General features: G+C 48.5%; 1 protein-coding gene across 2 annotated transcripts in view; it reads right to left on the bottom strand.

Annotated features, from left to right (window-relative positions):
- The window catches only part of TMEFF2 (transmembrane protein with EGF like and two follistatin like domains 2), a 134802-nt gene extending 124461 nt beyond the window's left edge, over positions 1–10341 (bottom strand). Inside the window, exons 1-3 of one of the 2 annotated variants that reach the window (XM_075093908.1) lie at positions 10058–10341; positions 8559–8668; positions 2347–2476 (exon numbers count right to left, since the gene is read on the bottom strand). In XM_075093908.1, coding sequence (XP_074950009.1) covers positions 2347–2476; positions 8559–8668; positions 10058–10235 — 418 coding nt within the window. In that variant the 5' untranslated portion in view covers positions 10236–10341. The remainder of the gene's footprint in view (positions 1–2346; positions 2477–8558; positions 8669–10057) is intronic. The other variant, XM_075093907.1, reaches the window with a different exon arrangement.
- Positions 10342–17278: the final 6937 nt, after the last annotated feature.

Raw genomic sequence — 17278 nt, 5'->3', positions numbered from 1 at the left:
GATAATTATTAAAATGCCATTTTTCTTCAGGTTGTTGCTATGTTTCAAAATTGCGTGCTTTATTTTTCCTCTGTTCGATGTTTTCTTGGCTGGAATGACTAGAGTCACAAATTTAGAAAATACAACATCACAAAATTGCCAAGCCCGGAGCTTCATTATGAAACTTTCTAAGCATGGCGAAGCACAGAAATGCACACGTGTAAGGTTACCAAAAATAATCCATAAAAAGAGTTTCTTTTTCAAGGAAGGGAGGGAGGTTGTCATCCCATCCTCCCACTTAGTGGAGGGGTTATCCGTTCATCAGCATCAAGATTCATAGAATGAGTTTGGAAAGGCTGCTTTAGGATCCAATTACCCTATGAACTCTTAGATCTAATTTACTGACAGCAAGGTCTGGTGGATCTGAACTGGCTTGTACATGCCATTGTTGCTCAAAGTTAAGAAAAGAAAAACCTTTATTTAAATAAACCTGTCACAAGAATGGCTTAAAATGGTAGATTTACACAGCAAGACTGCACAGGACAGATGCAAAAGGGGGCTGGAAAAGAGAAAATAAAGCTATGGTGTTTTCCTAGTGACCATCTCCTGCATTTTTCTGATCTGATATTCTATCCTGTTGCTCTTTCCCAAATGAGCTACTAAGCAAAGAGTAAAGAAAGGTGTCTTCATTACGATGCCCTCACAGCTCTGGGAAGTTCTGCTTTCCAGATGGGCCAGGTCTCCCCAGCAGACAGGAAGAAACAAATGCTTGCTATCACCTGCCTCCTGCAATGAACTACCACATTCTCTGGCTCTTTGGAGGAAAAGGACCTTGTGTCTCCCCTCCTGCCCCTTCCCTTTGATGCCCAGATCCCTGCCTGTCATGGCCAGGAGGGCTGCTAACTACCGGACCTCCCAGCAGCCCAGGTCTCTGCTAGGGGTCCTGGGCATCCTCTCTCTGCCCCATCCCACAGGGAAAACCTGAGGTACGCAGCTGCTCCCTTCTCTGCTAAGCCTTCTCCTTCAGAGAAGGAAAAAGAGGCCAAATGATCAAGCCTTCAGGAAAGCACATGCCCCCCTCCCCCCGCCCCCGAAATGCGCAATGTGTTTCAGAGAGAATGGTTCCAACACAGCCATTGCCAGTAGGCAAGCAAGTTTAAGAAAAGATGTAGCAATGCACTAAAACTACCCCTTTAATCAAAAAGTTTGAGGCAAAAGAGACCAGTTGCTGTGCTGAGAGAATTTACGAAGTTGAACAAATCGTACGCCACAATAGGCTTTGCCAGCCTGAGCTCCGTTTAGTACCAATTTATAGACAAAAATATTGTAGCATTTTTTTTCCCTCTTGAAAATTGTCAGGTAACAGCTTCAGAGGAGAACATTTCCAGAGAAAGAAGCTTATTTTCTCTCAGGTGTATGAAACACAAAATTACAGCACAGCAAAAAGTTTGTCTAATGCACTTTTTATTGACTCCTCCATCTTCAGCCAAGAAAAAATTCTGCTTTAAGTTTAAAGAACTCTCTCAAGAACAAAGACTTACTCCTCCTGCTCTTTTCAAGTTAACTTCACTGCCCACCTCTAATAGACACTCAGCACAAAAGAAAAACATCAAGAACTCCTGCACATAAGCAACTCAGTTTTCCTGACTGATTGTGCTCATTCACCTTTCTAGCTGTTCCATAAAAGCAGGGATACAAATAGCTCATGATGCTCAGTTAAGCAAAGATATCTCAAACGCCAGTCAGTTTTCACATATTCTCTTTAATGAATTCTTCCAACAAGTCCAGAAAAAAACCCCTGTTGCACAGGCTTGTTCGTTAACTGTGTTTTGGGCCAAATCTTCAGCTGCTATAAACTGGCAGGGCTCATCACAACCAGCGGTCTGTTGAATCATACCAGCTGAGAATCTGGCCCTACATACATAAGGAAGAACCTAAAAAACTGGACCGCAGGCAATAATGCTCCAGTTCTAGCTCTCCAGATTATGGAGAGGTTTGTGGTAATCCAGATGCCCACTTATCAGACATCTGCTCATTTAATCTGCTTCCAGTTTCTTGTTGTAGCAGCTCAGAAGTGTAGGCAGTGCACAGGATGATCAGGAGCACAAGATACGAATTAAAAAAAGAAATCAACTTCCGTGCTGCACTCTTTGATACAGTGTCAAGGGTATACTGTATCACAGACTGTGAGCCTATAGTAAGTAAAGTTACTTAAAAGGGTGGCAGTAACTTCTCATACCTAAGACTGCAAAGAATTAACCCGTAATGAATTCAAAGCAGGGACTCAAATGGCTTTTGCCATCCCCAGGTTATTTTATTCAGGGGCTTGGCAAGGTCCGCAAGCAGCTTGGAGTGTGTTATACGTACCAGTTGCACACGATCCTTCGGACACCAGGAGTATTTCACTCTGCTGCTTGCAAGCAGCCTGTTTCAAGTAGCATTCGTTCTGGTAGGTGTCGCCGTTGGAGCCGCACACGGGCACGTAGTCATTGTTACACTGATGGGAAGGGACAGAGAGCAGCAGCGTTAGTCACACAAGTGGGGTGGAACAGCACCCATTTGGGTGCCCCCCGCCCCCTTCCAGTATTAAAATCCTGGGGAAACAACAGAGGGGGAGACACTGACCCTCCTCTTCACCTTTACAGTTACCAGGCGAGGGGGAGAAGGGATTTTTAAAAAGACAAAAGGCAGAGAAGCATAAACCAGGCATGAACAGGGTAGGAAAAAATTAATCTGAATGGGCAAAGTGTTCAATATGTGCCCCTAAAGAGAACGAGGTGGGGGCATTCCCAGGGAAGGAATACGGCCAAGGCAAACAGCTCCTTGCAGCTGCAATAGCGGCTCATGTGTTTCCATTGGATGGCCACAGACAAATTGTAATGAACAGGCTTGCTTTTCCCCTCCTCCTGCACATACACACCCTCACTGCTACAGAGACAGTTGTTCGCATACACAGAAGTGTCCGCCTGTGGGTGTATAACTCTCTATTTAAGTACTTAGCTATCATTAGAACTGATCGGACAGAGGGAAATTATTTCTGAGACCTATGATCAAAACCTATCCCTCTTTCTGCAGAGACATTTCTGTTCCTGGCCAGCTGCAGCCGGGATGCTCTGTGGAGGTCCAAGCTCTCCCCACGGCGGCCAGCGGGCAGGAGCAGCAGCACTGCAGCGAGCTCAGACAGCGCGCTGAGAGCTCAGGAGTTACTCACACCATGCGCCCCTCCTTCAGCTCGAACTCCTGCTCAGCTCTGCAAACTAACTGCTTTGTTCCCTCTACCATTGAGAGACAGCTTTTCCATCTCTTGTTCATTTTAATAAAAATAATTCTGTTTTACATTGAAAAATCGGGCAACCTACAGGGTGCAGTTATCATAAGATAATCACGCTCGGAGGCTTAGAAATACTTGGATGTACCCTGTACGTTGTAATTATACCAGGAATATGATTATCTCATGATTATTGTACTCCTGGTATGCCTCATTGTTTAATTATAACAAATGGAATGATCACAATTATTATTTACAAATGCTTACCTCTGCTTAAATCCAAGTAAAAATTAAAAAGAAATCATGCTTCCTATTTAGCTGTTTTATGCCACAAAGTTTCTGAGGTATGTTCGTCAGGCACAACGTAAAATGCAGAACTGAAATTCCAGGCATATGAACATCAAATATGCTTCAAAGTGAATGACTACACAAGTGATTAAGACAAACAATTGCATAGATTGCATTAATTGCAGGCCTCCACACAGAGCAGCTGCCAAGAAATTATTCATAGTTGGTCAGAGTGACATTTTGATTGGGCCAAATCAAATGACATTTTCCTTATGCATTGTATTTTCTTAAATCTTCACGAGCTGCTGCCCACCCCCAGTGCTTTCTTTCCTTAGAACAAGGAAGAAAACCAGCAGCCACAACAGTAGAAACCCTCTCCTTCCTCTCCTAATGAAGGGCTCCTCCATGCAGAGATTTTAAACAGCTGATTAGAAAGTGTTTCTGTGCTATTTTCACCATTATGTTCCAAATCTCAGCAATGTTTCAAGTAGAAATGCCAACTTTATCCAGAAGCTCAACAGCAATTGCTGGAGGCTGATCTGGAATACTTAACCAGGACAATTAACACAATCATGCAAATTTTTTAAAGCATGGAGGATCAAATCATGCTTGCTTTAGACATACTATCCGCTTGCCACCCATGGGACTTTTTGCCAGAGCAATCTGTGCAGAATTTGGCCCAAAGTATCTCAACAGGCTCTGTTACATGTAGAAACAACATTGGATCCTGTTCCCAAGAAACACGGTGGCAAACCCTCTGCTGGTTTTTCCCAGAGCAAGAGACGATCTTTCACACTGACTCAGATGCAAACCTGAAAGGCCAGACAGCCCTACATTAACAGCATACAGCATCAAGAGTGAAATCCTGATCCACAGAAACAAGTGACAGAGCTGCTATGAGCTAGGCTGGAACTTTTTCCAAAGCTTGGCAATTTTAAAACACATTTGAGAGACACCAGGGCTTCAGGAAGGATTAACTCTCCTAGCAGTAGTTTCCTCATCTCCCCTGTGGCTCCCCCCACACTCAAGCTTAATGTCGGCCAGCAGAAGTAGAGGATGCTCCATGATGAACACAGGTGATGCAGCCTTTTCTTTCTCTAATTGTGCTGGTCAAAGATGGATTTCTTCATTCACTGCTCACTGTTCCTACCACTGCCTTTGGACAACTAGTGTTTGGATGGAAAAGGCAGGAGCCACAAGGAACAAAAGAGCTGAGATCTTCTAGATGGATCCTGCCTCGGCTTTGAGCTGGGATGGCTCTGAAAGCCACCAGGAAACTGCAGTGGAAGTTATCAGGGAAAGAAAACAAGACCACGATGAGAAGATTGTGATGTTAGTCACGAAGTTACTCCTAACCCGCTAGAGCTAGATTCTTGTATTTGACCACGCTGAATCCAGTACTCTCAGCTCTTCACCGTCATAAAATACTTCTTGCTAGTACTGGAGAATATCAGATGTTGACTGTCAGTTTCCTTAGTCTACTGACACATTTTTGGCATTGGTTTAGGGCTCAACAGACCAAGCCCTGTGTGTGGGAATGATTCTCCATCCCTCAAGTAAGGACTGATCAAGCACTCGGGGAAATCCATGTCAAAACTCACACTAAAGCCAGCAGCATAGTGCCATACTGTCCACTTCTCTCTTATACATGAACGTTTTTAAAATATAGCTGTAGAGCAGGGAAATGGACATATCCAATTCAGCCAAGTATCAGTCAAAGGCTGCCTTCCAGCACTAGCAGCCTCAAGTGCGCACTACCACAGCCAGGGACAAACCAGCTTTGCAAGCGCTGGGGTTAGTGCTGGGCACGGAAAGCCCAAGGTTTGTTTTCTAAAGAAGGGGACAACTCATGTAACTCCTCATCCTGGTAACACTGTTTAAAGTTTGACCTCCTCCTACTCTCACAGATTAACTACTCCCAAAATGCCACCTATACCTTGAACAGAGTAGCATAAAAATATATTCTGGAAATATAATATAAAGCTGCAAGCTGGCCAGGTGATGTTCCAGCTCCACAAACACTGAAGCATGTGAGGGATTCAACACGCATGAAAACAGAACTCCTTCCTCACATAAAAACCAGCAAATGTCCACAGTCTCGGTGACTAAAGGGAAAGGCGTGCAACATTGATGGAAATACCCTGGTATACTTTTGGATGTGTTCATGAAATTTAAGAGGGAAGAGAAGCCAGGCTGCCAGGCCTATGGCTTTGGGCAGGCTGGGGTATAGACCCCATGTCTCTAACCACGTGCCTGCTGGCACAGCTCTACACCGTCTGGTGGACCTGCTGAGCCTGCTCTGTGCAAGGAGGGAAGGGGTGGTGGTTTCCCCCATGCTCAGCCCCATTGCTGGAGTCAGCACCCGCCCAGTGCCTTCCCGCCCTGCCGGCACCAAGGTCTGGGCTTGCCCTAAGCAGGGGACAGGTCTGCATTTACTGATCAGACCGGGACATGGTATTTTCCAGTGCAATACATGTCTCACTGTAAAGAGGCAGTGAATGGGCTATCATTTTGCAGTCGAGTACAAGAGAGACAACTAGTAAGAATCCCTTCCTTAGCTCATGCCTGATGGCTCTCCAGGGATGGAAGCCTAACTCAGGTGTTCCAGAGCAGTCTGATCATATGCACCCTTTCAAATAAAAATAAATTAATTTTAACTCCACTTGGACAGACATGATGCATCTGTGATTCTGGTTTGAAAAAACCCAAACCAAGATTGCAGCAGCCCAGCTCCCCACTGCTGCCTCCCCCAGTCCCACAGGACACAGGCTGGCCAGCCCAGGACTTTTCAACAGTACAGAGGCAAAATTAGCTTTCAGTCCTTGTCTATTCTCTCAAGCTGCAGTTAAAGCCCCTGGCAAATTCTGGAGAAAACATAAAAAGTAATTATAGTGATGAGGAATCTGCTATTGATTTGCTCACTATCACCCCAGAGAGCTGTCACCGAAACAGGGGACCTGCATTCTGATGGAGGACCCCCTTACTTGTGACAAATTACCTGGCTGGCTCTGCCTTACTCGGCCAGCCTCAGACATTGCACTAGAAATTAATTTTCTACTCTGGTGGCTTATCTTTTTGGCTTGTCACATTGTCCACCGATGTTACAAAAGCAGCTAACATCCCCCCAAGCTCTGCCTCCATCAAAGCGGACACATTCGACTACAGAAGCCCCCGGCACTGCACCGCCCTTCGCAGCGCTGGCACAGGATCAGCCACAGGTAATTTGCCCTCCAAGGTCACAGTCAGCCCTGCGGCTCCACAGAGGGCCCAAAGCAAGACAGAGAGTTCTGAATGTTTACAGGGCCTGATCCAAAGACCACTGAAACCAAAGATTACTCCTGATTTCAACTCGTTTACTAGTGATCAGGCCCACAATTGCCCAACTCCTTCCTTTTATCTCATATACATATTCATACAGCTATTACCTCATTTCCTTAAACCCCTTTCAACTACCCCCTACAGAGCTGCTCAACTCAGCACACATACAGTGTTCACCTCTCAGAGAGGAGACAACACAACCCTGAGAGGTTTACCTAACTTCATTTACCCTGAATCACTGGGGACCAGCATCCTGCCTTGGGAAACAGCGCTCCCAACAACTTCTTCCCTGCCAATAGGAACACCTGAGTTTGCTCCTTCTAGGCTATGAGTCCACTGCTTTATGCCAAGTGGCGACACCAAACTAGGACCAAAGACAAGACAAAAGCGCTTTCTGTGGCTGCTTTAAGTTCCCAATGCTCATGGCACAACACCCCGCCCTAGCTTACCACCAAGCAGTGGGTCACAGTCACAGACTTTCACTGCATTACAGATTTTTCTTAGAAAGAGAAAACAGGCCAACCCTTAAATCACTGCACATGCTGAGCCAAGGCAAATGCTCGAAACAGCATCCTCACATTGAATTTTTTATTACATGCAAACTAGAAATGGAATAAAAAACCAAACCCTATGGTCAATACCAATTCTCTCTCAACATGGGAAACGCAAGCGCTTCAGCAAACCACTGTCTTGTTCTTATTACAGAAAATTCTTTCTTTCTTTTAAATGAAGGAATTTATCACCCGGGGTTTTTCTCCAACGACACATTTGGCTCTAGAAATATAAACGATACTTGTCATGCTTCAAAGCGAATCGTCTATCAAAGCTCAATAATAAATTAATCATTACAGATGTGCACTATCTTGAACTGTGCACTATTTGGCCTGCTCCACTGTAAACACTCAAATCAGCATTACAAGTTCCACAACTTCAGAGATCCACATTAAAATGCAAGAAACCATGGGGCATAAATGTACATACAACACGTGCTGGTACATGCTTAAAACTCCTTTAATTTGTTCAATTTTTATTCAGGTCATTATGTAAAGCACAGCTGTTTTGTGAGTTGGCTAAAACATATTAAATGGAATCCTTCATAATGAAATCGTCCGACTTTGAGAATGCCTGAGGTTTAGACATAGCTGCAAGAGGGAGAGGGAAGAAATAGAAGGAAAACGCCTTACTACTCAGTAATACCCCCCCTAAAACTATATAAAACCTAAAGGAAGTTCATGATTTTGGAACAGAGGGATTGCTCCTTAATCTGATCAGCTTGGCAGATAAACAGGCAGAAGCATTGTCACTATGCCGCCCTTCCTGAAAATATTGCATAAGCACATTACAGATCCATTTCTTTAACTAGATCAGAACTCGAATACAATAAGCCATGATCTGTATCAGAAATGAATTTAGAAAGGACTCTAAATCCTTGTTAAAAGGGCAGAGACGAAAAATCAGAAATGCACAACCTGAAACCGCAGACCCGAAGGGACATTTAAAGCCACAGCATCTGCATTTTCCCAGAGTAACTTAGGTCTTCTTGACACCAGTTGGTTCTCCTGCCAGCTTTTATATACGCTGCCAGGTTTTCCCTCTAACTTCTCTACACATCGAGAAATAAATTGCCAAGTGATAGGTTATAAAGGGAGATCCTTGATTTGTATTCTCATTAGTGAATTAGGGAATGAAATATCAATCTTCTTACCTTGAACTGACAGACACAAGTCACACTGTCTCCAATTCTTAAACATTCCCCATCAAATTTACAGGTATTGGTGTCGCAGAGAAAGAGATCATTTTCTCTATCATCATAACCTCAAATGTAAAGAGGAAGAAAAAAAAGATGTCAGCTTTGATCTAGCAAAAGGAACAATATGGGGTGACTGCATTTTAACACACACAGCACAATAACCTTGTTGATGAAATGACAGAGTCCAGATTTTCTTCTGTCCTTCCCTGCCCTCAGTTTTACACTTTTTCTCTTGTCTCTCCCTCGGTCTTTCTCTTAGTCCTTATTCCCCGCTATGTTGCACGCTTTTTTTTCTGTTTCACAGACTCGCTTTCCTTAACAGTCACCCAGTAATTATGCTGTTTCGTGGCTCCGGATTGGAAATGTCATCAACTTATCCCCATCCGATCAGAAATTTGTTCGACAAAAGTCCAAATTGGAATTCCTCCAGCCCATGATGCAACAAAGCTCCCAATAATAAAGACAAACAGGCTGTGTGTTTTCCGTGATGGTCTGCCTGATCCCAATGAAGATTGATCACCTCTAAGTTAACAAGAGAAGTGCCGGGTTCCCCACAAGCCACTAAGTGAACCTAGCTCTTTGCCTTCTTTTTTTCTCCAGGAAAAACTAACAGATCTGACTGGAGATTCAGTTCACGAATACAAGCATGAATTTCAGATTTCGCTAGCTGACTTCCCACTCCAACAGCGTGCAGCAAGGTATTAAACAAAACAGCTATATCAGACTCCAAACCCATTAAGATCTAAATCCATCGATTTAAAAAAAAAAAAACAAACAAACAACATTTGAGCGCTCTTAACCATACCGCTACATGTTTAAAATGAAGAGCTTACGGTGGAAATCCCCCCTCCGGCCCCGATCCAACATACTACGTGCGATGCACACGCTACCCCAAATAACGCTCTTTCCCTCAGGAAGCTATTACAGTCTCATTTCAGAATTACTTTCCGTATCGGAGAAGGGCCGGCCGCTGACCTACATAAGCAACTCATTACAAAGGTCAGCCCGACTTTAAGGAACAGGCACCGGGTTCCCGGTGCCGCGGCGCCCGTACCCCGATCTGCCCTCAATTCGGTGCGCAGGGAACCAGCCTCCCGCAGGATGCACGCACCCGGCACCGCTCCCGCACGCCGAGCTGCCCCGCTGAGCGCGGAGTTGCGGTCCGGTGGGGCCGGGAGCCCGGGAACCCCGCCGCGGGGAGCCGCCCGCAGCCGCGGCGCTGCGCACCGGCGGAGGGCGCGGCCGGCGCCGCGGAGCGGGGGGCAGCGGGGCGCCCCGGGGGCTGCGGGAATGCCGGCGAGCCCCGACGCCCGCGACTTTTTGCCTTCTCTGCTCCCGCGTATTCAGCGGGACGCGGCATCGCCCCGCGAAGTTCCCTCCCCGCGGAGCTCTCCCGCGCAACTTCGAGCGCCCGGCGGAGCTCGGCGGGGCTGCCGGGGCGCTCCGGTGCTTACCGGAGCAGTTCCAGCCGGTAGGCGTCTGGCAGTCGCTTAAGGAGGTAGGGAAGGCCGCCAGCTTGTCGGGGCGGGCGAGGAGGAGCAGCACGGCGGGCAGCAGCAGCCAGCAGCAGCAGTCGCAGAGCGTCCAGCCGCCGCCGCACTGCCGGGGCGGGGAGGGCTCCCAGGGCACCATGACTTCCTAACTCAACTCTCCGGCGGCGGCGGCGTGCCCCCCGGGCGGCGCGGCGGGCGGCAGGGACGGGCGGCGGGGCCGCTGGGCATCCCGGGGCCCCGGCCGGCGGCAGCGGCAGCAGCGGGTCAGCGAGCGGCGGCCGAACGCGGGCGCGACGCTGGGGCGAGCGGCGGCTCCCGGCGGGGCGGCGCGGGGGTGCGGGGGGCGGCGGCGGGGCGGGGAGCGGCTGCCATAGGGGCCGGGCGGCGGGGAGCGGGGGGAGGGCGCGGAGGGGCCGCCGCCGCGCAGCCGCCGCCGCCGCCGCCTGCCCCGCTCTGCCGCCCGCATCCCTCTGCGCGGGGGAAGCAGCAGGTCCCGGCCCGCCGCGTCACGTGCCGCCGCCGCGCCGCCCCCATTGGCCGAGCGGGATGCGGGGCCCGGCGGGCGGGGCCGCTGCGCCCCGCAACAGCGCCCGGGGCAGGGCCGGGCCGGGCACGGCAGGCGAGGGGAGCCGGGCAGCCGCCCCCGCCACCCCCGGGCCCGGGGCGACCCCCGCCGCGGGCTGCGGACACCCCCGACGGGGCGGGGACCGCGTCGCTCCGCTCCGCGTGCGCCCGTGCAAGTGCGCGCATCGCCCCCTGCCCGGCGCAGAGCCGCAAGTGGCGGGCCCACCTGGGCGCGCGGGCATGCCCATACGTGACCCCCTCCCCTCCATGGCACACGCACACACACACGCCCGGGGGCTGCTGAACTTGCCGGCCGCGCACCCGGGTGCCGGTATTTAATCACGCGGGGATGCGACGTTAGGGAAACAAAACACCATCGCGGCTGGTGGGGTCTAGAGCGGGCACACGGCCGCCGAGGTGAGGAGGGAAGAAACGAGCACAGCGGGGGAAGCAGGGAAAAGAGGGAGAGGGAGATCCTGCCCAGCCTCGGCAGGCAGCGGCCAAGGGTTTGCCGGGCTGCGACACCATCCCCGCGACGGAGCCGGAGGAAAAATGCACCATCACGGCGGCACGGAGGGCTGCTCACCGCCCCGGCGCCTAACGCACGCTCGGCGAGCGCGGGAGCCCCGCAGCAGCCGCCCTCCGCCCCCAGCCGGCGCTTTGCCACGGGGCTGCGGGAGCCGCCTCTCCCCGCTGCGCCCTTCGCCACGGACCCTCCTCCCCGCCGGGGCTTCAGTTTCGGGAGGCGGCGGCCAGGACGGGCGGTGGGGTCTCCCCCACTCTCCTGGGGCGGCGGGAGCACGGCAGCAGCGTGTCGTGCACCCCGCCCCCCAAAAGCGGTCGGCGCTGGGAGCCGCTGGCCCCGGCCTCTGCCCTGGCTCCGCCGCAGGGGTGGGGGGCGGCTCAGCCTCGCCCTATCCTCCGCGCCTCTCGGGGCCCGCGGCCCCTCGCCGCCGGCGCGCAGCGAAGCCGACAGACCCCTGCCAGGTAAACGGGACCCTCTCGCCACCCCCGCCCGGCACTTAACGTGCGGCCGTGCCGGCGGTGGGATAGGGCGGCCGGCGGCTGTCGCGAACACAATAAAGGGGAAAAAAAAAAAAAAAATCCAAACCACGGATCAATTTGTCCAGACGGCAGCAGGGAAGCGCTTTCTAGGCACGGGCACTCCCTCCCCACGGACTCGGGCTGCCCGCGCCCTCGGGCCGCTGCGGGAGCCGCCCGTCCCGTCCCGGCGGCGAGCGGCCGCGGGGCTCGGCAGGGCAGCAGGCAGGCTCCCCCTGCCCCTCCTCCGCCCCCTCTCCCGCCGAGGGGCGCAGCTCGGGACCCCCGTGGGCTCCAGGGCAGCCGCGGCCCCTGGGCGAGCGGGGCGAGCTCCGAGGGCTGCCGCTGCGGGCAGGAACAGGCGCGGCTTCCCCGCGGGCCTGGAGGCCCCCGGAGGAGTGTGAGGAGGCCCTGCTGGAAGTTTGATTTTTCCCAAGTATGACATCCTTTTCGACCCCTAAGTTAAAAATTTAGAACTCACTCTTTAAAAAAATACCGGCTGACGTATTTGTTGCAACCATGCTTTGAGGGGTCTATATAAATCCATACAACAGTACTGCTGTTTAGTATCCCTCTGTACGTGGGAGCCGAGGAATATTTTATGCTCATATACTTCCTATCTAGCTTCTCCATAAGCTACAAGAGAGGGTTCCTTCTCTCTGTTCTGCCCCGTACATCTCCATCTGCTCCCTGCCCTGCCTACCTGCTATCTTGTACCGAGCTCATCTACCCACCTGTAGTACAAAAGCCTTTACTACAATTAAAAGGGTATCATTTTGCACATTCCAATATGTGCTGAGGCTCTGATGAAGATTCACACAAATCCCTGTGCCTACTGTTTCCTATTGACTAATCAAGCCCTAAGCAGCACCTAGCAGAAAAGAAATACTAATTTTTACTGCCTGCTAGTGGTTGCACTGAATCTTATCCTTCATCTTCTGTGGGCTTACAGAGCATCTGCCAGCTGAGCACCTGGTGCCAGATCAATTTTTTTCTTTCCCTTTAGCTCTTGATTTCACTTTATCACGCCATTCCGTTACTCCATTTTACTATCATATTTTTTCCATTTCTTCTCTCACCTCTTCCTTTTTGGTTTTAACTTTTTTTGTTCGTTCTCATATTAATTTTTTTTTTGCTTGCTGAAACTCAGCTCTCTGCTTGGCTGATCACTGAGGTGTTTAAAAATAAAAAATGTCCTGGCTGGCCAGGTACCACAGTCACACAGCCTAACCAGGGGAATGTCCTGCTCTCTCTTCCTTTCTTCTTGCTTGTCCTGTTGTTTCTTCTTCCCACTTCCCTGGTTCCTCTATGTGGTCTCACTGCTCTATTTTCCCCTGCTTGCAATTACCCACAAGACCCCACAATTTCTACTCTCATTCTATTTTTCTTCTTTTCCTCTATCTTCCCTCCCTTCTTCCAACCCCAATCCCCCTTCATTTCCACATAGCTACAGATCATAAAGGCACCACTGGCCTCCTTATTTAGAGACCAGTTTAACCAGACCACATGGGGAATGAAAGTGTTAGGCCAGTCTTTCCCAGTCTTGTAGCCAGGCCCTTTCTGGTCAGCCTCTCCTGTCACTATAACTCATGCCCAAGATGATACCGCAAGTGTATCCGGTGTTCAGAGTATCATTAAATACAGCAGCAGAAGCCCGGCTATGGCCTGTGTTCTCCCCAGAGTGCCATATAACACTGCAGCGACTGACTCTCAGGCACACGGTTCTGACTTACATTTACCCTGCTTTATTTTCAGCCACTCAGAAAACAGGCACTGCCTGGGCAGACAAAGGAGCCCCTCTATTTTTGTACTTGTTTTCTGAGTCTGGAATATGGAAGCTCCACCAGAGGTCCTGTAATTGTCACAACATGATGCTTGAACTATGAACCCGAAACTGTCTGAAGGGCATTCTGCTTAAGGCACAGCACTGCAGTTTTTGCTGTGACTAGCAGTGGTATTTTCTGTAAAAAGATTTTCCTTGTTGGTGTGAAAACTTTACTTCTGAAAACATCTTTATGATAAAAATACATCTGTCAGTGTTCCAAAAGGGACAGCTAGACCCACGGGCCCCATTTCTTCATTACCCTCTCTAGCAATTTCTTTTGAATTATAGAGACTGAGATGCAATCATTTTTTCATGTAGTTCCTAGCTCCAAAACATACATTCTTCTGCCCTATTAATCTGACAGTGCACAAAAAAAATCTCAGTAACACGTTATTCCCAGCTATACTTCAACACTTAGGCTAGTTGACACCCACATTCTTGTACTCCCTGATGTTCCTGTCCCATCTCACCGCTACACAAACACTACTGCTTGTAAACCATGCGATGCATTCACCACCACGCAGGCAACGTTAGGCTAGTGTGATGTACAAATTGTGACCAGCTTCTTCTCAGTGTGATATTGAGGTCACAATGTGTGTGCCCTGGCTCCCCATTCTCCATGTCCAAAGCAAGTACCAAAGACCAACAGCCATCGGGATGGTTCCTTGTGGTTATGTATTTGGCTCAGCAGCAAAAGCCATCTGAGCCTTCTTGAAAGGGCCCTTCTTGTACATGATGAGGGGAAACTACATCTCAAGTATTAAGCCCATTACTTGTGGAGCTTTTCTGAGGCCTGCGCAGTTTTGAGATGCTTATACTACATGAAACAGGCAGATGAAAGGCCTCAAGGGCAGCTGATACTGACATAGTTTTGTCCAACACACACGATCATGCCACATGCACCAGTGCTTGGGAGAGATCAGCTCCCAGATGAAAAGCAGCTGGTTGAGACGTTTCAAGTGCTTTGGAGATCTCAAAGCGAGGGCAGGGTCTGCCCTGGCTGTGCACTGCACCTTTTTAGCTAGGACTGGGCAGCAGCAGTCAGCATCTGAGGCCTGGGGCCAGACTGCACCTGATCCCAGTCCCGCATAGCCATGTCTGTGAGTAATGCCTTCTGTCGCTGTGCTTGGCTAGGAGATGGTGTACTAGCGACGAATTATGCAACCTCAGTTATTCACACTTGTATTATATCTTGGCTGTGCTGCTCTTGGAAGCCTGCAGTTTCCCAAAAGTTTCCCAGAACTTGGGAGAGGCCAACTGGTACAGATGAGTGTAGCAAAACCTCCTCAGCAATACAAGCCACCCGTACACAACACCCATTCTCCTTCTGCTCAGTCTACCCAAAGACTGTAAAGCTGAGTTTGTGGATCCTTATCTTTAACACACTTTAGGGCCTGTGTCTGATGTCTCTAAAGGCCCTAGGAAGGTGACCTTGGTCAATAATACCAATGAAAAAAGGCTTCTTACAGTCCAGCTAATATTCATCAACATTTTCCTTAAGTCAGCACCAGAAGTACAGTATAAGGTTCCACAGCTGCTAAGAAGAATCCCACCAAATGTACAAGGGACATTTGAGTTAGCCTCTTGACTGCTTACACCATATTGCCACACGTTTATGGAACACACGTGTACAGAATTAAAAAAAAAAAATCCACTCTGCACAATTCTTGAGAGAATGCATGGGTAAGAAAGATACCACCACCAGTGTTAGTTCCTAGAAAAAAAGAGTGAAAAAAAATCTATTTAAGCTAAAAGAGAATTGATCAAATAAGGTTCTGGCCAGTACTAAAGAGTGTAGGGGTCACCTATTTTCAATGGCTATTGCTCTTGGCAAAAGAGCTGGTCCAGTTCCAAAGACTCCACCAGAAAAGTCTTGGGAACCCAGCTGCCAGTTAGAGGACTCAGCCCAGTAGGAAAGGATGCTGCTTACTCCAGCAGCAGACCAGCAAAGGACACACAACCTTTATGGGCTTGCTGTGTATGAAGCTGGAGTTTCCCCTGCTGTGGAAGAAAAATGCTTATTTCAGGCCTGTGTATTTTCAGGCCTGGTTTGACCAAAAGTTGGCAGACTTAGCCTACACACATGTTCCTGTCAGAAGTTTGTGAATCTCAATCAGGTTTTATGATCATCTATTTTTCATGTGTGCAGGAAAAGTACACATGGCATCACTCGAACACACAGGCAGTAGGGTACTCCCTGACTACACGCAATTTTACAGATTTTATACAGCTTTGAGCTGAACCACGTATCTCAATGCAAAGTACACCACTCTTGGATACCACATGGATTTTTAATGCTTTGAGGGATCCTTTGGGTCTATAAACAACAAGTAGATCACATTCATCTACATACTGTCAGACTTCTTTTCCCCTTACTTGTGAGAAAAATATAGCTCTTATTCTTCACTTGAACTAGTGTGCAATCCAAGTACAATTCATGGCCAGTTACGAGAAAAGTGTGCCGTATTTTTCATTGTAATTAACTGCTTCAGAACAAGACTCCTCATGTATAAAGATGAAGAAAGGTCTCAGCTTTTCCTGAAAGGCAACTTGCCTTTCAGCAATGTGTCTCACACTTGGAGTTTTGACTGAAACATTCCACTACTTTAGTGACCTGTTATGCCAAAAAAGCTGTCTTGTGTTACGCTTTACTTTCAACTGAATGTGCTGGCACATGCCAAGAAACAGAACAAAGTATTGCAATATACATTGGAACGCTATTTTGCGCGGCTCCACACGTAAAATTGATGTCAGAAAAAGATCCACAAAGGACATGGAAAATGCAAATAAATACTGCAATCCTTTTCTCTTCTGTTTTAAATAGATAGATTAAAATACATGGACCCTAAGGATTTATACGCATCCGTTTATAGTCCATTCTGGAGTTTTAACATTTCATGCAGCTTGTAGGAGGGAATGTATTATTTATATAAAGTCATGGTTATTCAGCAGTGTTTATTCCTGAAGAGCAACAAAACGTCTTCAAGGGAGGAGAAGAAATTCATAACTCTGGTGTACTACCAGGGTTAGCCAACTTAACTGTCTTATTTTTTGATTGATACACAAAGAGCTTTGCTCCTACAAGCACCTCTGTAGCACTGGACATTTTGCTACCAGCAGTAGAAAATCACCTCCGTCTCCCAGGACAGACAGCACTACAATGGATTAAGTGGCTTGACAGATCTTCAGAGAGTCAGATACAGAAAGAGGTGGTAGTGGTGGGGACCTTTACCATTGTAGACATACTTGAGCTTTGTTTTTGCAGCTTTCTTCCCAGCACAGTACTGAATGGAAATGCAGAACTGGGGCCTGCAAGGAGAAAACCCGCAGCAGCTATTCACTGATGTCATTTCTGTGTGACATCAGTTTCTTGGCCATGTGATCTATTTCTTCTGTCTGATGCAGTGTAACATCCACCTCTTATTTCTCATTGTTTTCCTTCTCTATCTTTAGGCTTTTTTGCCCAGAGTTGTTTTTAAGACAAAGAGCACAGAAGTGTTATAATGTGAAAGAGCAAGTTTAGCCTTAACATATCATTAGTCTTTTTAGCTACTCTTTCTAGCTACTTTACCTCACTGGAATTGTAGTAGTTGCTTTTTTCCCTAGCGGGCAATAAAACTGTTTAAATGAAAAAGAAAAACAACCTGGAGACACACAACAGCATTTCCAAGTGGTATTTCTGAGTCAACTTCTAGGTTCAACTTCTGTGAAGGTGGATCTTGCAGAAGCTACATTTAGCTCACCCCAGCTGA

The sequence above is a fragment of the Phalacrocorax aristotelis genome, chromosome 5, assembly GCF_949628215.1.
Source record: "Phalacrocorax aristotelis chromosome 5, bGulAri2.1, whole genome shotgun sequence".
NCBI classification, from domain to species: Eukaryota; Metazoa; Chordata; class Aves; order Suliformes; family Phalacrocoracidae; genus Phalacrocorax; species Phalacrocorax aristotelis.
The sequence above is the reverse complement of the archived record's forward strand: the minus strand, read 5'-3'. Positions and strand labels throughout refer to the sequence as shown.